The 18,006-nt window shown below is 30.7% G+C and overlaps 2 protein-coding genes across 3 annotated transcripts; one reads left to right on the top strand and one right to left on the bottom strand.

The window, feature by feature from the left end:
- Positions 1 to 1,877: 1,877 nt before the first annotated feature.
- Positions 1,878 to 8,987, top strand: LOC125421982 (chaperone protein dnaJ C76, chloroplastic). 2 transcript variants are annotated; one of them, XM_048466966.2, is made up of 10 exons: positions 1,878 to 2,149; positions 2,588 to 2,716; positions 2,817 to 2,946; positions 3,457 to 3,577; positions 4,455 to 4,536; positions 4,695 to 4,745; positions 5,124 to 5,162; positions 6,401 to 6,500; positions 7,404 to 7,537; positions 8,607 to 8,987. In XM_048466966.2, exons 1-9 carry the CDS (start codon positions 1,922 to 1,924, stop codon positions 7,532 to 7,534), a joined length of 1,011 nt encoding a protein of 336 aa, XP_048322923.2. In that variant the 5' UTR covers positions 1,878 to 1,921; the 3' UTR covers positions 7,535 to 7,537; positions 8,607 to 8,987. The 2 variants fall into 2 exon arrangements, with proteins under 2 accessions (XP_048322923.2, XP_015901044.3); XM_016045558.4 differs by lacking the exon at positions 8,607 to 8,987 and having other exon boundaries at positions 7,404 to 7,807.
- A 4,079-nt stretch (positions 8,988 to 13,066) lies between these two features.
- LOC125421964 (uncharacterized) lies at positions 13,067 to 14,510 on the bottom strand. Its single transcript, XM_060816511.1, has one exon. It carries the CDS (start codon positions 14,165 to 14,167, stop codon positions 13,400 to 13,402), a length of 768 nt encoding a protein of 255 aa, XP_060672494.1. The 5' UTR covers positions 14,168 to 14,510; the 3' UTR covers positions 13,067 to 13,399.
- Between the last annotated feature and the right edge of the window lie 3,496 nt (positions 14,511 to 18,006).

The following is an 18,006-nucleotide window of genomic DNA, read 5'->3' as shown; positions in this document are numbered from 1 at the left end:
CTCAAATTGATCATCAAATCTTTACACGACTTGGGTCTCCCCAAACCCTTTCCATCCTGAAACCCATCGTAGACCTCATAGGCATAGACTCTCAGGTCCTTTACGGCTTCATAGTTCGACACCTCTGTATGAATGGGACATTGAAAAAAATATGACGATTAAAGGAAAAGATGAATGGGGAGAGAAAAATTAATATTCACATGTAGAAGGAGTTTTGGTAAAATTTAGCAATGAACAACAAAGAGAGGAAGAAAAAAACATAAAATTGAAGGAGAATAGAGAATTTAAGAAAAAAAAACTTTAACAAAATAAATAAATATAATAAAATTATAATTTTAAAATTTAACTTTTAAGGGTATAATAATAAATGAAACAACGATGTCGGAGAGAATGATAGTGTTATAAAATAAGGGTGTGGTTGATTTTTGTAAAACTTGAGGGATAATTTCGAAATTACCTGAAACTTAACTGATAAAAATGAAATATTCTTATATGTTTATTAATTAATTGGTTATGATAGAGTTTATTTTTTTTAATAGGATTTTAGTGTGTTATTGAATCTTTACTTTAATAATTTTTAAATTTTTAAATTTAATTTTTGATGTGGTTTAAAAGTTAATAAAAAAAATTAATGTTAAAATTGTCATATTGTTTTAATATTAAAATAATAAAATTGTTTTGATGTGAATTTAATTATATATATGTATATATATATATATTTAATTAGTGAAATGATGAAATTGTTCTAAAAAAAATACATGGCTGTTTTAGCAATTAACCTTTTATTTTTTTTCTTAAATTTCAAAAATGGCATCACAATCTCCATAAATTGCATCCTATTTTCATTTTTCGTTAACATTTTCTCTCATCTCTCATGATTAATGGATTGTCTTGATTAGCAAAAAAGAGAAGAAAAATAGTAAGGGCACCAATTTTTTTTTTTTCTTTTCCCACAAAAATCATGTTTACTAAATAATATGTTATGATATTAATGGTGATAAACTATATCCTAGATTCAGAAAGAAAGTAAGGGGAAAAAAGAAAAAAAAAGATCATTGCATAGGTGATGTTGTGCAATAGACAATTTATAAAAGGGGTATGTAAAAAAATTATTATATATGATTCATATATTTTATTTTGATAGTATAGGACATTGTTATGATTATAAATTAACAAGTTTATATGACACGTAATTAATAGATGTTCATGATTATAAATTAACAAATTTATATGACACATAAGTAATAGATAAGTTATTACTTGAATTTTTTTTTTAATCGTAAATCCATAAAAGATGAATCTAATAAGATAATACTACATGATAAATATTATATTATCATTACTAATAAAATTATATACTCTCTTAACATTTTAAATGACAGTTAAATAAAAAAATTATTTTTCCATATTAAATTTTTAATAAAAAATAACATAAATTAGTAATTCCACCTATAATTATAATCATGAATGGAGAGGTCGGTAAGTTCTATTGATTGAACAACAATCGCGGGCTACAGACAAAATAAGAGAGCTGCATGCGTGAGGCAATATCTATCTACGAAATGACACGTGCTATGCAAGTGCCAAACATGCACTGGCTTGACTCCTTCCCGCACTAGATTCATCTTTAGGTTCGTCCAAATTCTAAGAAAAAACAAAAAAATAATAAAAAAAACATTTGGCTCCGAATCTGCCATGTCAGCATCTGTGCCTTTCACGCCAAAATTTCTTCCGCCTCAAAATTTTCGAAAATTCAATTATCCCCCACAAAAAATCTCACTCCTTTCAACTCCATCCGTTTCGTTTCATTTCCACACACACACACACACACACACACACACACACACATATTTATATATATATATATATATAATATGACGCTATTAACCCGTAACGAAACAAAGCTCGTTTGCTTCCTCCAATGGCTCTTGTACTGTCTCCTGTTTGTGCGGAAGCTCTCAAATTCCAGAACCCATTGTTGAATTCTTGCTCAAGAAGTCCATGGCGTGTCACGGCGTGGAATAGCAGTGCTTTGAGTTTGATGGGTCATGGTGGAAGGCGCAGAGGTTGTGGCAGACTCAGGGTTGCGGCCAAGGATTCAACTTTAACGGATGCTGTTGCTGATGACTATTATGAGGTTTTGGGATTGGTAATGCTTTGAAAATTTCACTTTGGGTCTGTTTAGTTTCTGAGAAAATGTAGTAGGACAAAATACAAATAGACACTAATTACTACTCATATCTAGTTTCCTGCTTCTTAAAACTTTAGGACACCTTTCATAAGCAGAAATAAGTCCATTCCATTTCGATATTCATTGTGGTGTATATATATATATATATATATAAACTATAGATGAATGGACATGATCTGCAATTAAATTACCCAAAATAAACAATTCGTTACTGTTGATGATTACCATATGAATGTAGTGTTCTAATTTTGCTTGCAACTTCACATAAAGTTAAATTTCGGAGATGGATTTACTTCTTATGAGTATAATGTTTGTCCTTAGTTTTTCCTTGTTTGATTATTATGAAGTGTTTAGTCATAGTTGTGTATGTCTGATTATTGGATGGTCTATTACTAGCTTCCAGATGCCACGCCGGAGCAGATAAAAAAAGCTTATTATAATTGTATGAAAGCTTGCCATCCGGACTTGAGCGGCAATGATCCAGAGACCACAAATTTCTGCATGTTCATTAATGAAGTCTACGCGGTGGGTTCCCATTGAAAATTGACTGGTTTGAGCTTGAAACAAGTATTCCATTTTGATACTGTTTTTGTGCTTTCACTAAAAATTGACTATTGCGGTGCAGGTACTTAGTGACCCTGTGCAGCGCATGATTTATGATGAGATTCATGGGTATGCATTGACGGCTATCAATCCTTTTCTAGACGACTCCAGCCCGAACGATCACGTATTCGTTGATGAGTTTAGCTGCATCGGTATGTTTTTCTCTCCTATGTGCATAAACAAGCTTCAGGATAATTGGGAACATACATGAAAGTGGTTATCATATTCAACATGTTAGTTGATCTGATACTTAATTGTTCTGAAGGCACATGAATGACATATATGAAACCTGGTAAGGGTTTCAAACATTTATTTATTTAAATATGCATGGTGTTTTTGACTACGCCTATACTTTTTAAATGATATTCCGTGTAATTGTAACAGGATTTGTTTTTCTAATTGTTAATCTTCTCTCTAGAAATAATGTTAAGTTTGTATTGTGTTAAATTATTGGTATGATATAAATAGGTGGGTTCACTTCTTAAACTTTTGAGTTTGATTGCTACTCAACTTGATAACAGAATCTAATTGTCTATTTGATGCTGTGTTTGAATCAAAATGGAGCAGCTATGTCCACATAGTCCCAGCAGTTCATGATTACTTTCATATTTTGGTCTTATATATATATATATATATATATTTTTTTTTTTTTTTCTTTGCAGGCTGTAAAAACTGTACCAATGTGGCTTCAGATGTATTTCAAATTGAGGATGACTTTGGAAGAGCCAGAGTATACAGCCAGTGCGGGAAACAAGAAATAGTTCAGCAAGCAATTGATAGTTGGTAGGTGCTTCTTCATGGTTAACGCTATTAAAGCTTTATTCAGCATTAATTGCTATATGAGGAGAATATTCACAATAAATATAGCTTGGCCACACTATCAATCTTGCCTAATGTTCCTTCAAGCAGATACTGAAGTTAAACATATTAGCGAATAACTTATATGTTTTTAGTAACCTCTCTTATGGGCTGTAATCTGGAGAGGTGCTTATATTTTATTTTACAAGCACATTAAGTGGATATAGTGTTAACATGTCTTTGTGGCTTTACACAATCTATGTTTTCCTATGTTTTTAAATGACGTTATTCTTTATAGTTCAGATGAGTGTGAATTCCATCTAATATGATTGGTTGTATGAATGGTCCTATTTAGATCTCTTCAAGGCTAAATAATGTTTCTGTTGTCATTTTCTGGTTCCCTTTATGGTGAACCAGTTAATTTCCAGCTATATGGGCTCACTCTCCTTTCCCTCTAAAGCTGCCAAACCTGATAAGTGTTCTACAAAGTAAATTTCATCCTTGAACTTGATAGAAGTTTGAGTTCTTAAGACGAATTTTGGCTCGTTGTTTTTATGCTCAAAGTCATGTTGGGTACTTGGGTGACAAATGAGAAATTCTGATCTAGAGATTTTGAAATAACTAGTCAGTGGCTTAGTGCCAAAATAGACATATATAACAAAATGTACTATCTATAACTCTGATTATGATTGGTAAGTTTCATCTTGCAATTGTATAACACCTTTTACACAATGATCCTAAGGGTTCTGCTTAATAGTTATTTGCAGTATTGATACAAACTTGCAGGCCGGTGCCTGCTGCTGGGAAATTTGTAGGTTACATGGTTTAAAAAAATTAATTGCCATAATCTTTTTTATTCCAGCCCAGTTGATTGCATCCACTGGACTTCTGCTGCACAACTATCCTTGCTTGAAGATGAAATGCGCAGGGTAGAAAGAGTAAATGTAAGGCAAAACAATTACTATGATATTTCTTGCAAAACAATTACTATGATATTTCTTTCTTTTCAGCTATCTTTGCCAATTTCCTTCTTTATACTACATTATATAAAAATAAATATGCTTATCTGCTGTTAAAAGATGCATAATTATTTTCATGTCAGGTTGCACTGATGCTTGCAGGAATGGGATCATCATCAGATGTATTCAGGATGGTAAGGATGTTACCTGATGTATTCATATAACTATGCATATAATTCTGTTTATTGGACATACATATATATGTTGTATAGATAGTAAGTTTTTGCAATACTCGAAAAATTATTGGTCTCTTTTTATTTTCTGAAGTATTCATTGCTGGCTTGTTGCATTGTGGAGTGATGGGATAAAATTAAATTAGGAGATTCTCTCATATTCGTTCTTAAAACAGTTTCTGAGAAGTGACAAGGTTGTTACATGGTGGCAAAAATTATCTGGATATATATTGGAATCATATTCTTATAAGATTCCCCAACGATAATGGGTTAATGCTAGCTAATTATTGTCTCCATCACTGGCTGGCTCAACTTTATTCATTCACACACTAATTGCAGGCAAGTTCTCGATGGGAAAAAAGACAAGCAAAAGTCCTGGTAAGAACTTATGTTAAGTTTGACTTTTTCTTCATCTTTTGTCTTATGTTGGCTAATAATTTGTGTACTATTCGGTTTTCTTGTTCTGTTTCCCTCTCTCTCTGGCTTTGTTACTTCTTAGCTTATGATGTTATATCTTCACAACGCATGTGTTCAAGGTGCACAGTTTCACATGTTAAGTTGACAATTCTTCTTTTTGGGTGATGTGACAGAGGCATTTTTTAATGATATGACTAGCTTTTATTTAGAAATTCCTGGATTCATAGAACAGCCTTATTGCTAAAGTGCATCTATGTGACGGTGCTAATATAAACTAAAGGCTTAAATGATTAAAAGGAAAGTAATTGAAAATGGAAGTTGTAATCCTCGTTAGACTTTACTGTTAATGTTTTATGGACATTTTTGGTATGATGATGATTCAGAAACCATCGGAGTCCATTCACTTTGTAGCCTATGAAACATCTTGGGACACTTTACTAAAAATGAAAGCCTATGAAACATCTTTGAAACATCTTGAGACGTTTTACTGAAAATAAACTTTACAGCTTGGGCTATAGGAAACTTATGGAGTTAAAAGATAAAGAATGAAGTTATTCCATAGAAAATTTGAGGTCACAGATATAGATTAATTATTTACAACTGAAGAAAACCGATAATTATGAGTGCTAGAAGTGTATGACAGATTGGATTTTCCTAGTTTTCAGGCTCTTGAAAAATATGATGGAAGATGTACCAGTCATCTCTGCTACAAGATAAAAATAGCTGTTTAAATACTATTGAAAAGCGAAGAAGAAAATGCTCTGAATGCTTTTACAGCATGCAGTACTTGTTGAATGCTTTGTTTTCTTGTAAACATACCATAATATGATTTTGAACAAAACGCTAAAATAAAATATTTGAGGAGATTGGAGGCTGGTGAAGAGAATAGAGGGCTGTTGCACTTTTAGCACTAGGATGATGATATTATTCTCGGTTTCGTCAGAGCAAAGATGAATGAATATATTACACATAAGTTCTATCATCTGGAAACAAGTTTTCCATTATATAGTAAGCATTTAAGATGTTTTGGTTTGCTTTTAAGCTATCTTCATATCTCCTGATAGATTATCTTGAAGTTGGCTAGTCTAAACTTGTGATAAACATTTTAATTTATGAACAAAAAGAATGTGAATTTTGATCTATCTTCATGTGGTTACTAGATATAAGTATGACAAATAAGTATCCTCTGTTTTGCTCAGGAACAAGCTAAAGTAAGGATGGCGAAGAAGAAAGGTGCTGATGAAACTGAATCATACTGGGACAACCTTTGGGGCACGCCAAAAGACTACAAAAAATCAGGTAGACTGCTTGTCTTATAATTTTTTTCCTTTGTTTTTTTTTTTCAGAAATTCATAAAATTGAATAAACTAGATTAAATGCCACTCAATTTTTGTATCGAGATTTCAAGACCATACAAAAGAAACGAGGATGGAGATTTCCTTGTAGAAGAGTGTCATCCATCCTTTATGCCTTGTCCCTCTGATGTTAGAAATCTCCAGAGACTTTCTTTACAACCAGAAAAAATCTTACTCAAGAACCTTTAATTAATTAATTAATTTATTTTTTGTCTCTCATGGTCTCATATGGGGGAAAAAAAAATGAAAGAAAGAAGTATTGATATGATTTCTCCCATAAAGTTTGGCTTTAATACAATTTGATCCACCTAGTTTCTAAAATATCAACAACCTCCCCTCAAGTTCTAAAAAGTTATCATCTTCCTCCCTTATTATTTCATTTGTACCCCCTCGATTAATATCATTTACCTCCTATAAGGGTGCTAGTTGTAATTTTCGAAACAGGAGAAATCAAAATGTTATTAGTGCAAACTTGAAAAGTCTCAAGCAAGAAAAGATTTTAATGTAATTTACCATGAATCAACTAGTATGAACGATAGCCACTTATTTTAATTACGTGAGGATTGCTGTGATTATGACTTTAATAATCAATAACCATTACCATCAAACTAAAGCTACATTAATACTTCCAACACTATTTTGAGCTTATTTAAACATTTATAGCAGATGCTTGTGCCAATAGAGTGATCACATCTTGCTTATACGTCTAATTCATATTTACACATTGTGTTTAAGATGCTGCTTCTTTTAGTCTTTATTTTGGTTTTTTTGGGCTATTGTTTGAATGTTTGGTGAGTGACTTTACCTAGACGGTAAGTAATTAAAAGCTGGTATGTGATTTTTGCAGAGGAGGAAGTGAAAGAGAGAGCAAAAAGAGCAGCCGCAGCGGCTCGAAGATGGAGGGAATACTCAAGGAGGGGGGTTGATAAGCCTCCCACTTTTAAACTTCCTGAGACAATCGTCGAGAAGGAAAAATGATCAGTAATTATCAATACCCTTGAATATTTTTTTTTTACACTCAGATGCGATTAATCAAAATCTCTAAGTGTTAAAAAAAAATTGCTAATTAGCTCTATCCCTCAAGTAGTCATATCAACATCATATTGATTTGGGATCTATGTAATTATGTATAGATGAAATCAATTTGGTATATCTGTATAAATGGTATAAAACAATTTATAAAAGTATTAGTACTCAATCAGAAAGTAAAAAAGGAGAAAAAAGAAAACAAAAAAGAAGAGATTTAGAGTATGTCTCTGCTGCATTTGACTTCACAGATTGATTTACTTGTCACTAGGTTTGATTGGACGCATTTAACTTTTAGGGCTTACTTTTCTGTTAGATGACTTCAATATCATGTACCTGTTTGTTGAGGGGCACTAGATAGAAATGGACTATACTATTTCATGTATAATCTAATTTGATTAGATAAGACTTTAATCCAATTCAATCAAGTCCCATTCAACAAAAAGACAATTTTTCTATGTGATTATTATAAAAAATATTAATTAAAATAAGTTGTCTATTTATGTGAGAATTGTGATAGTAATTTCGCAAGTATTTGAGATGAGTCATATTTTTGGCATTCAATAATTGAAGATATGCATAAACAGATGGAATAGCTTCTCATGAACTAGATTTTGATATGGCATAATAATTGAGAGAAGGTGGGAATTTCTTTTGAGTTAGATCATTGGTAAAGTAGCCTCTTTTGTGTATGAAATTAAAGAATAAAAAAATAATATGTTCTTTTATTCTGTGCTGTCTGAATCTTAAAAGTGGTCAGCTTTTTTAGATGCTGGCTTGATATTATAATATTAGTGACAATGATTGAAGGCAATTCAAACAGAAATATTTGCAGTGTGAGTTAGTTTAAATACATTTTTTCAATTTCGGATAATTATAAAACGAAGGGAATGGGATTGAGAATTGTGTATTTGCAGCTTATTATTTTTAATTTTCTGGTAGCTCATCTATTTAGAACACTTTACAAGGAGGTAGTTGAGAAGCCTTCAGTTGCAACTATAAATCGAATTTTGAAATGTATTAGGTGTCCCAAGTGGACGATTCCACAACAAAGCTATTGTATTTTGGGAGAACTTGTGTTTGGATTCTGCACCCTTGGTTGAACGAAAAGACGAAGCCACTTGAATCAGACTAAATTATGAATGATGACAAGGAAAACGAAAAAAAGAAAAAAAAAAAAAAAAGAAAAAAACTCAATTCTGAACAAAAAATGGAATAACATCACGAAACCAGGCCAGTCTTTATTTTGTTTTGCAACTTGAATTTAGTTTTTGTTTTTTCACCCTTTTCTGGCTCAGTGTACTTTAGCAATTTGTAGTTTGATTTTTCTTTGTTTTTAATTTTTTTTTTTTTTCTAAACTCATTCAGTATATAAGTTCTAACAATCGATGGTCTTCAATTTTCATATTTAATGCAATTACGAACAATTTAAAATGAAAGTACAAGAGACACATATTTAATATCTATTTTTTGTTTGCAGATGAAACATTAAAAAAAAGAAAAAAAAGAAAAAAAAAAAAAAGAGGTCATTGCATTTTAATATTCCGTAGTTTTGAAAAGTTGTCTTGGGTCTTTAAATTTTTAATCTCCAAATTTAGGCACTCATTTCGATAAAATTGGATTTTTGTCAACCATTAATTACTGTTAGATAAAAGATTCAGACGAATTAAAATGCAACAAATTGAAACTTGAATACCAAAAGTAGAACGTTTTATGTTTGAAAGTCAAAAAATATAAATTTTCCAAACTAAAATATACTTAAATGAAATTAACTAAATAAAAAAATATTTATGTTTTTCCTATGAGCCATTCCATATTCACATTACAAAATTTGTTTGACAAATTGCATTTTTAATATATATTTTTTACATTTCAAAAAATATTTATTGATAAAAGGTTAGAAGCATCCTTAAATATTTAAACAAATATAGTCCAAATTACATGTATTGAATAAATTAATATCATCTAAGTTATATATATCACTATTTTAAGAATGAATGAAAATATAAATTCGGATCATATAAATAAGAAGAACATATGCACTTTAGTGTGTGTATATATATATATATATACGAGATGGATTATTATTGTCCAAATTACATATATCATATCTTTAACGACAGATGAAAATATAAGTTCGGATTATTTAAACTGAAGAAATGTAGAATTGTCCTTTTCATGTGAACTTTTGTCCGTTCGTTAATAAAAAAAAAAATTTATCCTTTTCATATTATGCTTTATTTTATTTAAAAATCTAAAAATATAATCGAATAAAAAATTAGAGAATCAATATATATTGTCACGTACGTGGTAACATATTTACGCATTTTAGTTTGACTAAATTTTATGTTAATGAAAACTGTTCTTGGTTCCAAAAAAAAAAAAAAAAAAAAACTATATTAAACTGTATTGTATCCTATATAACTAATGGCTAAATTATAATATTTTGAACTATAAAAATATTATAGCAATATATTTTTATTTTGGGTTCCAAACCCAAAATTGATAGAGATTGGACAATATTGAATATATATATATATATATATACACACTTGATAAATTGGGGTGGGGAGTGTGGACTATATTGTATAGTAGCATGGGTATCAAGCGTCTAATCTTATACAAATAGTCCAATGTTTGACAAAATCCTATATGACCGATAAGTTCGTTTGTCTTATATGGATAGGTCAGAGATGCTTCAATGCATTGTTTTTAATTACAATGTTTTTTTAGCAAATTGGCCAACTTGTTCGATGTGACCAACTAAATTGGACCGAGTCTAATTGAGCGGCCTTCAACAAAAGTTAAACAATAAAATTAAAGCAATCTGACCTCCAAATTATGGTTTCTTACCATTTGATTTAATTGTGATCGATTAGACCAGGCTATAGTGTTATTATCTACCGCCTTAATTTGAAGACATATATATGGTATTTGTTTGAGCTTGAGCAATGCATTTTAATTTTTTAAATTGAATTTTACAGGTATAATACCATGGCGATTGACGTCAGTGTATGGCAACTGAAATGCTAATTAATTATTAATTAGCAGGTGCAGAATACTATGATTTCACACCCCCCCTAAAAATTAAAAAAAGAAAAAAAAGAAAAAAAACAGCAGAATACTATGTGTTCCTTTTCTTTTCTTTCTACATAGATATTTACTTTTAAAAAAAACAAAAGATTTAAAACAAAATCAATTAATAATTATGATGCCAGATAGATCAAAGTTGCAAAATCACTGTTAATGATGACACATCGTTACATGAAAATTTTCTAATTACAATTAGAATATCAATATTTGGCAAAATATTGCTTAAAAAATACTCTTATAATATGTTGCTTGATTTGTATGGTGATTTTATTAAAATCAAAATATTTTGATGAGAAAAAGGTTAATCGATAATATATATATATATATATATATCAATCAGTGTTTTAAAAAGCATAAAACATCTTAAGATGGTAAGATTAAGTTTTAAACTTTAGGAATCTAGGGGTGCATAGATGTGAAAAGGCGTTTCACAATTATATTATTATTTTAATTATTATAAGCTATTAAATAAACAAAATAATTCATAATGTCAAAATATATATAAGTTTATATTACCTTTGTATGTGCAATAAATATGAATTAGCATGTAATTGATCATAATAGATTTATGGAAATTTATATTTTTAAGTTTCCAACAACAGATTAATTTCAAAACATATATATTACAAACCTACAAGAACCTAATAATTTCTAGATTAATACATATTTTAGCTATTATCATAATCTAAATTTTTGTCTAATTCTTTATCGGACTCCAATTCAATATCTACATCTTCATCTAATTCATCTTTCGTGCCATTCGATATAAAATCATTTTTCTCGGGCTCCCTAATTTAACCTTGAGCATTTCTTTATTTTATTTCTTTTTTCTTTTGGTTAAATTTTCTCTCTAATTCTTTAATCCGTATACATTATGTTTTCATTTTTTTTTGTTTAAGAAAAAAACTTAATTTTTAAGAAGTTTCCATTTTTTAACAATATTTTTTTATTTTTTTTTTAAAATTTCTTATGAATTGTTTTTTAATATTATTTTAAAAAATAATCTTTAAAAAAAAAAAATTTGAACAAAATGGCTCCCACCTTTTAGCGCCTAGGCCTGCATTAGGCGGTTAATACAGTATTGACCTTTTTTTTATAAGCCTTGTTATTATACGAGGTGCTATCTAAACGCATCACGCTTAGACGGTACCTTTTTCCGCCTTTTAGAACATTGATATATATATATACATACGTTTGATGAACTTGATTAAGATCGTGAGATATATTTAAACAATTTGATTTTGATTTTGATTTGTATTTGGAGATAGAAGAATATATGTCAAATTGACATTGCAATTACTAATTTACCAGTAGACCAATAGTCGGTTTCGAAAATGTTAAAAAAAGAAGTTATATTTATATACCGGTATTTGAAAGAACCGCCGGCTAATTGCTGAAGTTCAAAAATGTTTTTCCTTGAAAGCCATATATGCAATTGCACCTGCTTGCATGGAGTTGTGGGTTCGAATCTTGGCAAGTTCCATTTGAGTCTTGGTGTGGGTTTCATGTTCTAAGCACTGTGAGAAAGGACGATAGGGACAGCCATGCAATGATGGACTAGATGGTGTGGGAACTTCTATTCGGGCTATCTAGCCCCATCTACTAATGGTCCACAGTTTTTTCTCGTCTGCGCCAAAGACAATCACTTGGAGGCCTATTTTTTTATTCACCAAAAAATAAAAAAAATAAAAAATAGGAGACTCCAAATTGCTCACTTCACAAAAGTTTGGTATGGAAGGTGAGGAAGCTAATAAGATATGTTGAGTGTTTTATTTATTTTGTAGAAATCAACTAATTGACATAATACAATATTTTTTTGTCTTCTGCTTCTTTGAGGACAGATCAATAGTAAAATTCACTGTTTTTGCTTGAGTTTGAATCCGGCAGTCCCTTAGATAAAAATAAAATAAAATTTGGTATATAAAATTCTGTTATTTATAATAATAATAATAATAATTATTATTATTTATATTATGATAGAGTTACCAAATTTATTTACTTTTTGATTTTTTGATTTTTTTAGTTTTTTGAAAGTATCTCTTTTGTCGATTATGTGAATAATCGCGCACAAGAAGAAATTATTTATCCAAAATCGGTGGTGATAGTCTCAGCACTAAGCTCCATTCGTCTTTAATAAATGCGTTTCACGTTGGAGTTTACTGTTTTTGTTTTTTTGTGTTTTTTCTTTTTTCTTTCCGCCTTCCCCAACAAACACTTTGCTTAAAGTGGGAGCGTTCTCAAGTAAAATAATTATTAATGGGCCACCACTCACAACCTTTTTTCACTTTTAAAAATATGGAGCCGAATTGCCAAGAAGCAACACCAATCCCCCATTGTCACGATTATTTACTAATAAAGTACATTCCAAGGTACCAATTAACCCAATGAAACTCTTTGAATTTGGACATTTTCATTATTTTTCTTTATTTTGATATTTTAAACAAAGATATAAGCAAATGAATCAACCATCAAAATCCAACTTGTATTATCTACAAACATTATTTCTAGAGGAATTTAGCAACTACTTTTTCTTTTTCTTTTTCTTTTCTTTTTTTCCCAAAAAAACAAAAAAAAAATGTATTCAAATTAAGACATAAATATTTGGTTTCTTTATTTACATGTACAAAAATTTTCTCCTAAACAAAGTTCACAAATTTAGCAAAAACATAAAATTAAAGCAAAGTGAAAAAATAAAAAAAGGAGTAACGCACTCTTTATTTTTTGTTATCTTACACTTGATGCAACAGAATGAGCCCAAAGCCTAAGATGATCCTTCATATCAATTTCATTACCCAAAGCTGTTTTCCTCCAATTCATCATCATCAATGGCTTCTCTTTTTTTCTTTGATAATCCAAAACATCCCAAGCCTCAGAAAGATAAGGCCTTAAAACCACATGACTACAGTCAGCATCATTAATATTCTTCTCCTTCTTGCCCTTTTCTTTATTATTTTCTTCCTCTTTCTTCCCAAGCCTTTGCAGACCAGGAATTATCGAAACCAATTCCGAATCCTTGTTGTCTTCCTCAGTGAAAACGAAACCGAGATCCATAAACCCTTTAAGCTCATCGAATTCCAGGTCTGACAAGCTCTTACTGCTTCCCTTTTTCTTTCTTGTAATTCTTCGACCACAGGTTGTTTTTTTCATGGAAATTTCTTCTACCTCTTCTTTTTTCACAGTATTTTCTTCGGAAAACTCTGCGACTTCTTTCCCAGAGAGGATGGTTTGCAGCTTTGAAGTGTTGATGAGGACTGATTTTGGAGATAAATAATCGGACAAAAAGCTTGTTTTGGTGTCCAAAAGCTGCTCACTTAGAGATCTTACATGCATGATTGGCAAGCGAGAAAATTCCGGTTCTTGGATTTCTTCCGGGATTTGGCGAGAAAGGTTGGCTTTGATGATCTCTTGGGATTGTGATGAGGATATGGAGCTGAAAATTGCATGCTCAAACCAGTATGAATCAAAAAGATTCAAAACTTCTTCAGCAGCCATTTTTTATTTTTCTTTTTTGGTCAACGAAAAAATATGAGTGTTTGTGAAGAATTGAGGAAAGGGTTAGATGGCTAGGCTTTGATAAGCGTGGAATATAATAGGATATAAGATGGGAGTATATATCGAGGTTGGAATCTCCATATGACCGCTATTTCAGGCTATTATTTGCACATGCAGTATAAATGTGGGTAATTATACATGTGGGTAATTATATATCGTTTGCACGTTCTAGTATACAATTTTTAATTTATTTTAATTGATGTGTGAGCCTTTCCGTCTGTTTAATTTCATTAATATAATAATATTTAAGCCGTTGGGTCTTCCAAACAAAGATGTTCAAACTTAAAAAGGAATTAGTTTTATAGTAGCTAATACAATTTGCATCTTTTCTTAACAAATAAATAAAATGAAATAAAATAATTTGCATGTGGAAGATGTTATGTATAATTCTTTACGCGTTCTATATGACTGTTAAATTGTATTAATTTTATCACTAATAATATTTTGTTTTTGTATAATTTGATTGATTTTTTTATTTAAGTTTTTATGATTAGTAATTGCTAAATTTGATACATAATTAATTTTATGTGATATTAGATTATTAAAATGATAACTAGCTCTGGAATAATATTAGCTAGGTCACCAGGTTTATTTACCAAAATTTGCATATAAAATGACATGTTAGTTTTTTAAAAGTTTACATATTAATATAATTTAAAATTACATATCAAATTCTTCTTATGTTGTTAATCTTTTAAAAGCCAAGTCCCTTTGTGTTCCTTGGCATCTAAAGGTCGAATGGTCTACTTGTTTGAGGTTTATTTCTGGTATTTTTTTCAAAGCTACTTATATCTTTAGAGAAGGGAATGTAATAGTTGACATTCTTTCCAAGGCTACTTATATCTTTAGATAAGGGAATGTAGTAGGGGCATGTATGGTTTGGGTTGGATCGGTTCCAATTGAAAATTTGAACTGAATTGATCAGTTGGTTATGTCCAAATTTTAATCCAAACCCACTTGATGGGAAGTGGAAAACCGATCTTCTACCGAATAAAACGTTTCGGTTTAGTTCGAGTTTGGGTTGGTCGGTTTGGGCTTGTCTTTCGACCTACAATTTTGGACCTGTTTTGGGTTGATCAGTATGGGCTTGTCTTTAGGCCTACAACTTTGGACCTGTTTTTGAATTGATCGGTCTGGACTTGTCTTTAGGCCTATAATTTTTGACCTGCTTTCATATCATCCAATTTTTAGTTTCTAGGCATAAGTTCTGATTGTTTTTAAGTGGGCAGTTTTGATTCTTTTGAAATGGACATAATTGAACGTTTTAGGACCTAATAAGCATTACATTTACACCTTAGAAAAAGCAAAAAGGAAAAGAAAAAAAAAAAATCAACAAATGATCTTATGCATAAAAAATTACATTTCTACTTGCTGCTGCATCTTAAGCTTAATAAATTACAAATAGTCAATTACAAATTTAAATTACTAAGTTTAATAATACAAATGTCAATTGATCAAAATTTCAACATACATCAAAGGAAAATTTGAAAATTGAGAAATGTAGTGCCATGGCCACGGCCACTGCCAAAATTGAGAAATGCAGATACATGTATCAATTGAAAATGACAAATTACAATTCCAAAGTGCCACTGCCGCTGCCATTCCAACAGACAAAAATTTATAAATACCACTATCATTCTCCTACTACCACTGCTAGTGCCTCCAAAAGTCCAAATCCAAATCCCCCTCTAATACTCAAAATTCAAACTTTAGCCATAATGCTACAATCACAAAGGTAACTAAAATAAATTAAAGTAATAATGTGATGATTAGTAAGAAATAAAAAATAAAACAAAAAGAGTTACCTTCATCATTGTCAAAAGCTTTCAAGGCCATCCACTCTATAATGCACAATCAATCCTTTTTGTTGCTGCTGTCCAAAGTTACTGTTGCTGTTTGGCTTTGGTATAGGTCTTGGACTAACATCAAATAGAAGCAAATATTATAAGAACATTAAAAAATAATATGATTTGCATATAATCAAAAAATAATCTCAGTTGCATATTGCATTACCTACATATGAACTTTTATAATACTCCATCTTTTCTAAAAAGAATCTATCCAAAATTGGAGAAGCATTAAGCCAATTTTGACAATATATCAAAGCCTCCACCATTTTAGCAGTTCAAGAGCTCCTCAAAGGATCAAGTATCCTGCCTCCAATGCTAATAGCACTCTCGGAAGCCATAGTGGAGATTTGAATGGCATAGACATCCTTTGCAATTTCTCTCCATTGACCTTCCACCAATTTAAGATATCAAAATTCTTATTTAAACCAGATTCACAAAGGTCGACCAAATACTTATCCACATCATTTTTGACCTCCTTACATTTGTTTTGTTCTCTCTTCTTCAAATAAGCAATCTAAACCTGGTTAGTATAGTTGGCCTGCTCTAATCCACTGCTATTAGTATCCAAACTAGTTCCACAAGACTCAAACCAAGTAGAATATTGGCAATTACTATCTGAACCCATTTTTTTCTCATTATACCAATTATACAGCATCATTAAAGTCATTTTCAAACCATTAGTAAATTCAATAACCATGCTTTCATCATTCTCATAAAGTGTCCCATAGCTAAATGACACATAATCTAATTTACATCTCGGATCAAGCACTGCTACAATTAGAAGCAATTTATTGACATTTCAAATGGAACCCCAATTTTTGCTATACTTTTCTCTCATTCTCCTTGCCATAATACAAAACCAGTCATTCTCACTAACACACAAGTCATCCAATTATTTTCATATGGAAGAAAGTTGATGGAAGTATATATTGGAGGTAACATGTAGAGAGGCACTAAATTTAAGAGTCACATTATAAAAGCCCTCAAGAAATTGGACAAAAACTTTGGCATCATCCTAATGCCTAGCTATAGGAGGTCCAATCTTCTTTCTACCACTATCATCCTCTCCAAAATAGCAAGCATAATGTCATCTTCTTCCTCTATTTTTTGAAAGGCTTTTTGAAATTCAAAGCCGACTCTAACATCAAGTATGTGGAGTTCCATCTAGTTGAAACATCCTAGTATACTAAAGCTTTGCTATCAATTTTGTCTTGACTTATTCGCTCCCTAAATTTTTGCAATCAAGGAGAGGATCTAACATATCTCACAGCATGATGAATGTTAGCAATTGATTCATTTAATTCTTTCAAACCCTTGCACGCAATCAAGTTGACAATGTGTGCATTACATCAAATATGGAAAAAATCAGAATCCAATACACAACTTTTCCAATGTACCATTTTCCGCTTAAGATATGCAATTACATTATTGTTTGCATTTGCATCATCAAGGGTTATTGTGAATACTTTTTCAATACCCTAATCATGCAAACAAACTTAAAATTCTTTTATGCAACAAACAATCATCATCAATATAATGGGCAGCTAATGACATATAACAAACATTTTGAATAGAAGTCCATATATCAGTTGCAAGACTAACTCTTTGTTACTTTGCAACAAAGGTTGATCTTAAAGCCAACTTCTCATTCAAGTATAATTGATAAATGTCCCTTACAATGGTTCTTCTAGATGGAGGATCAAACTTAGGATATGCAAGACTACAAAAGTGTCTAAACCCACAACTTTCTATAAAACTAAAAGGCAACTCATCCAATACTATCCTTTTGGCACATGCCATCCTACATGCCCTTTTATTGAAAACTATAGATACCAAATTACTACCACTACCATTGGACTTCCTATGAAAAGTTAGAGTCTTTTTCTTCTTTTCATCTATTTATAAGGGTATTTTTGTCATTGCTTCAAA

This window comes from Ziziphus jujuba, chromosome 4 (assembly GCF_031755915.1).
Source record: "Ziziphus jujuba cultivar Dongzao chromosome 4, ASM3175591v1".
Classification (NCBI taxonomy): Eukaryota; Viridiplantae; Streptophyta; class Magnoliopsida; order Rosales; family Rhamnaceae; genus Ziziphus; species Ziziphus jujuba.
The sequence above is the reverse complement of the archived record's forward strand: the minus strand, read 5'-3'. Positions and strand labels throughout refer to the sequence as shown.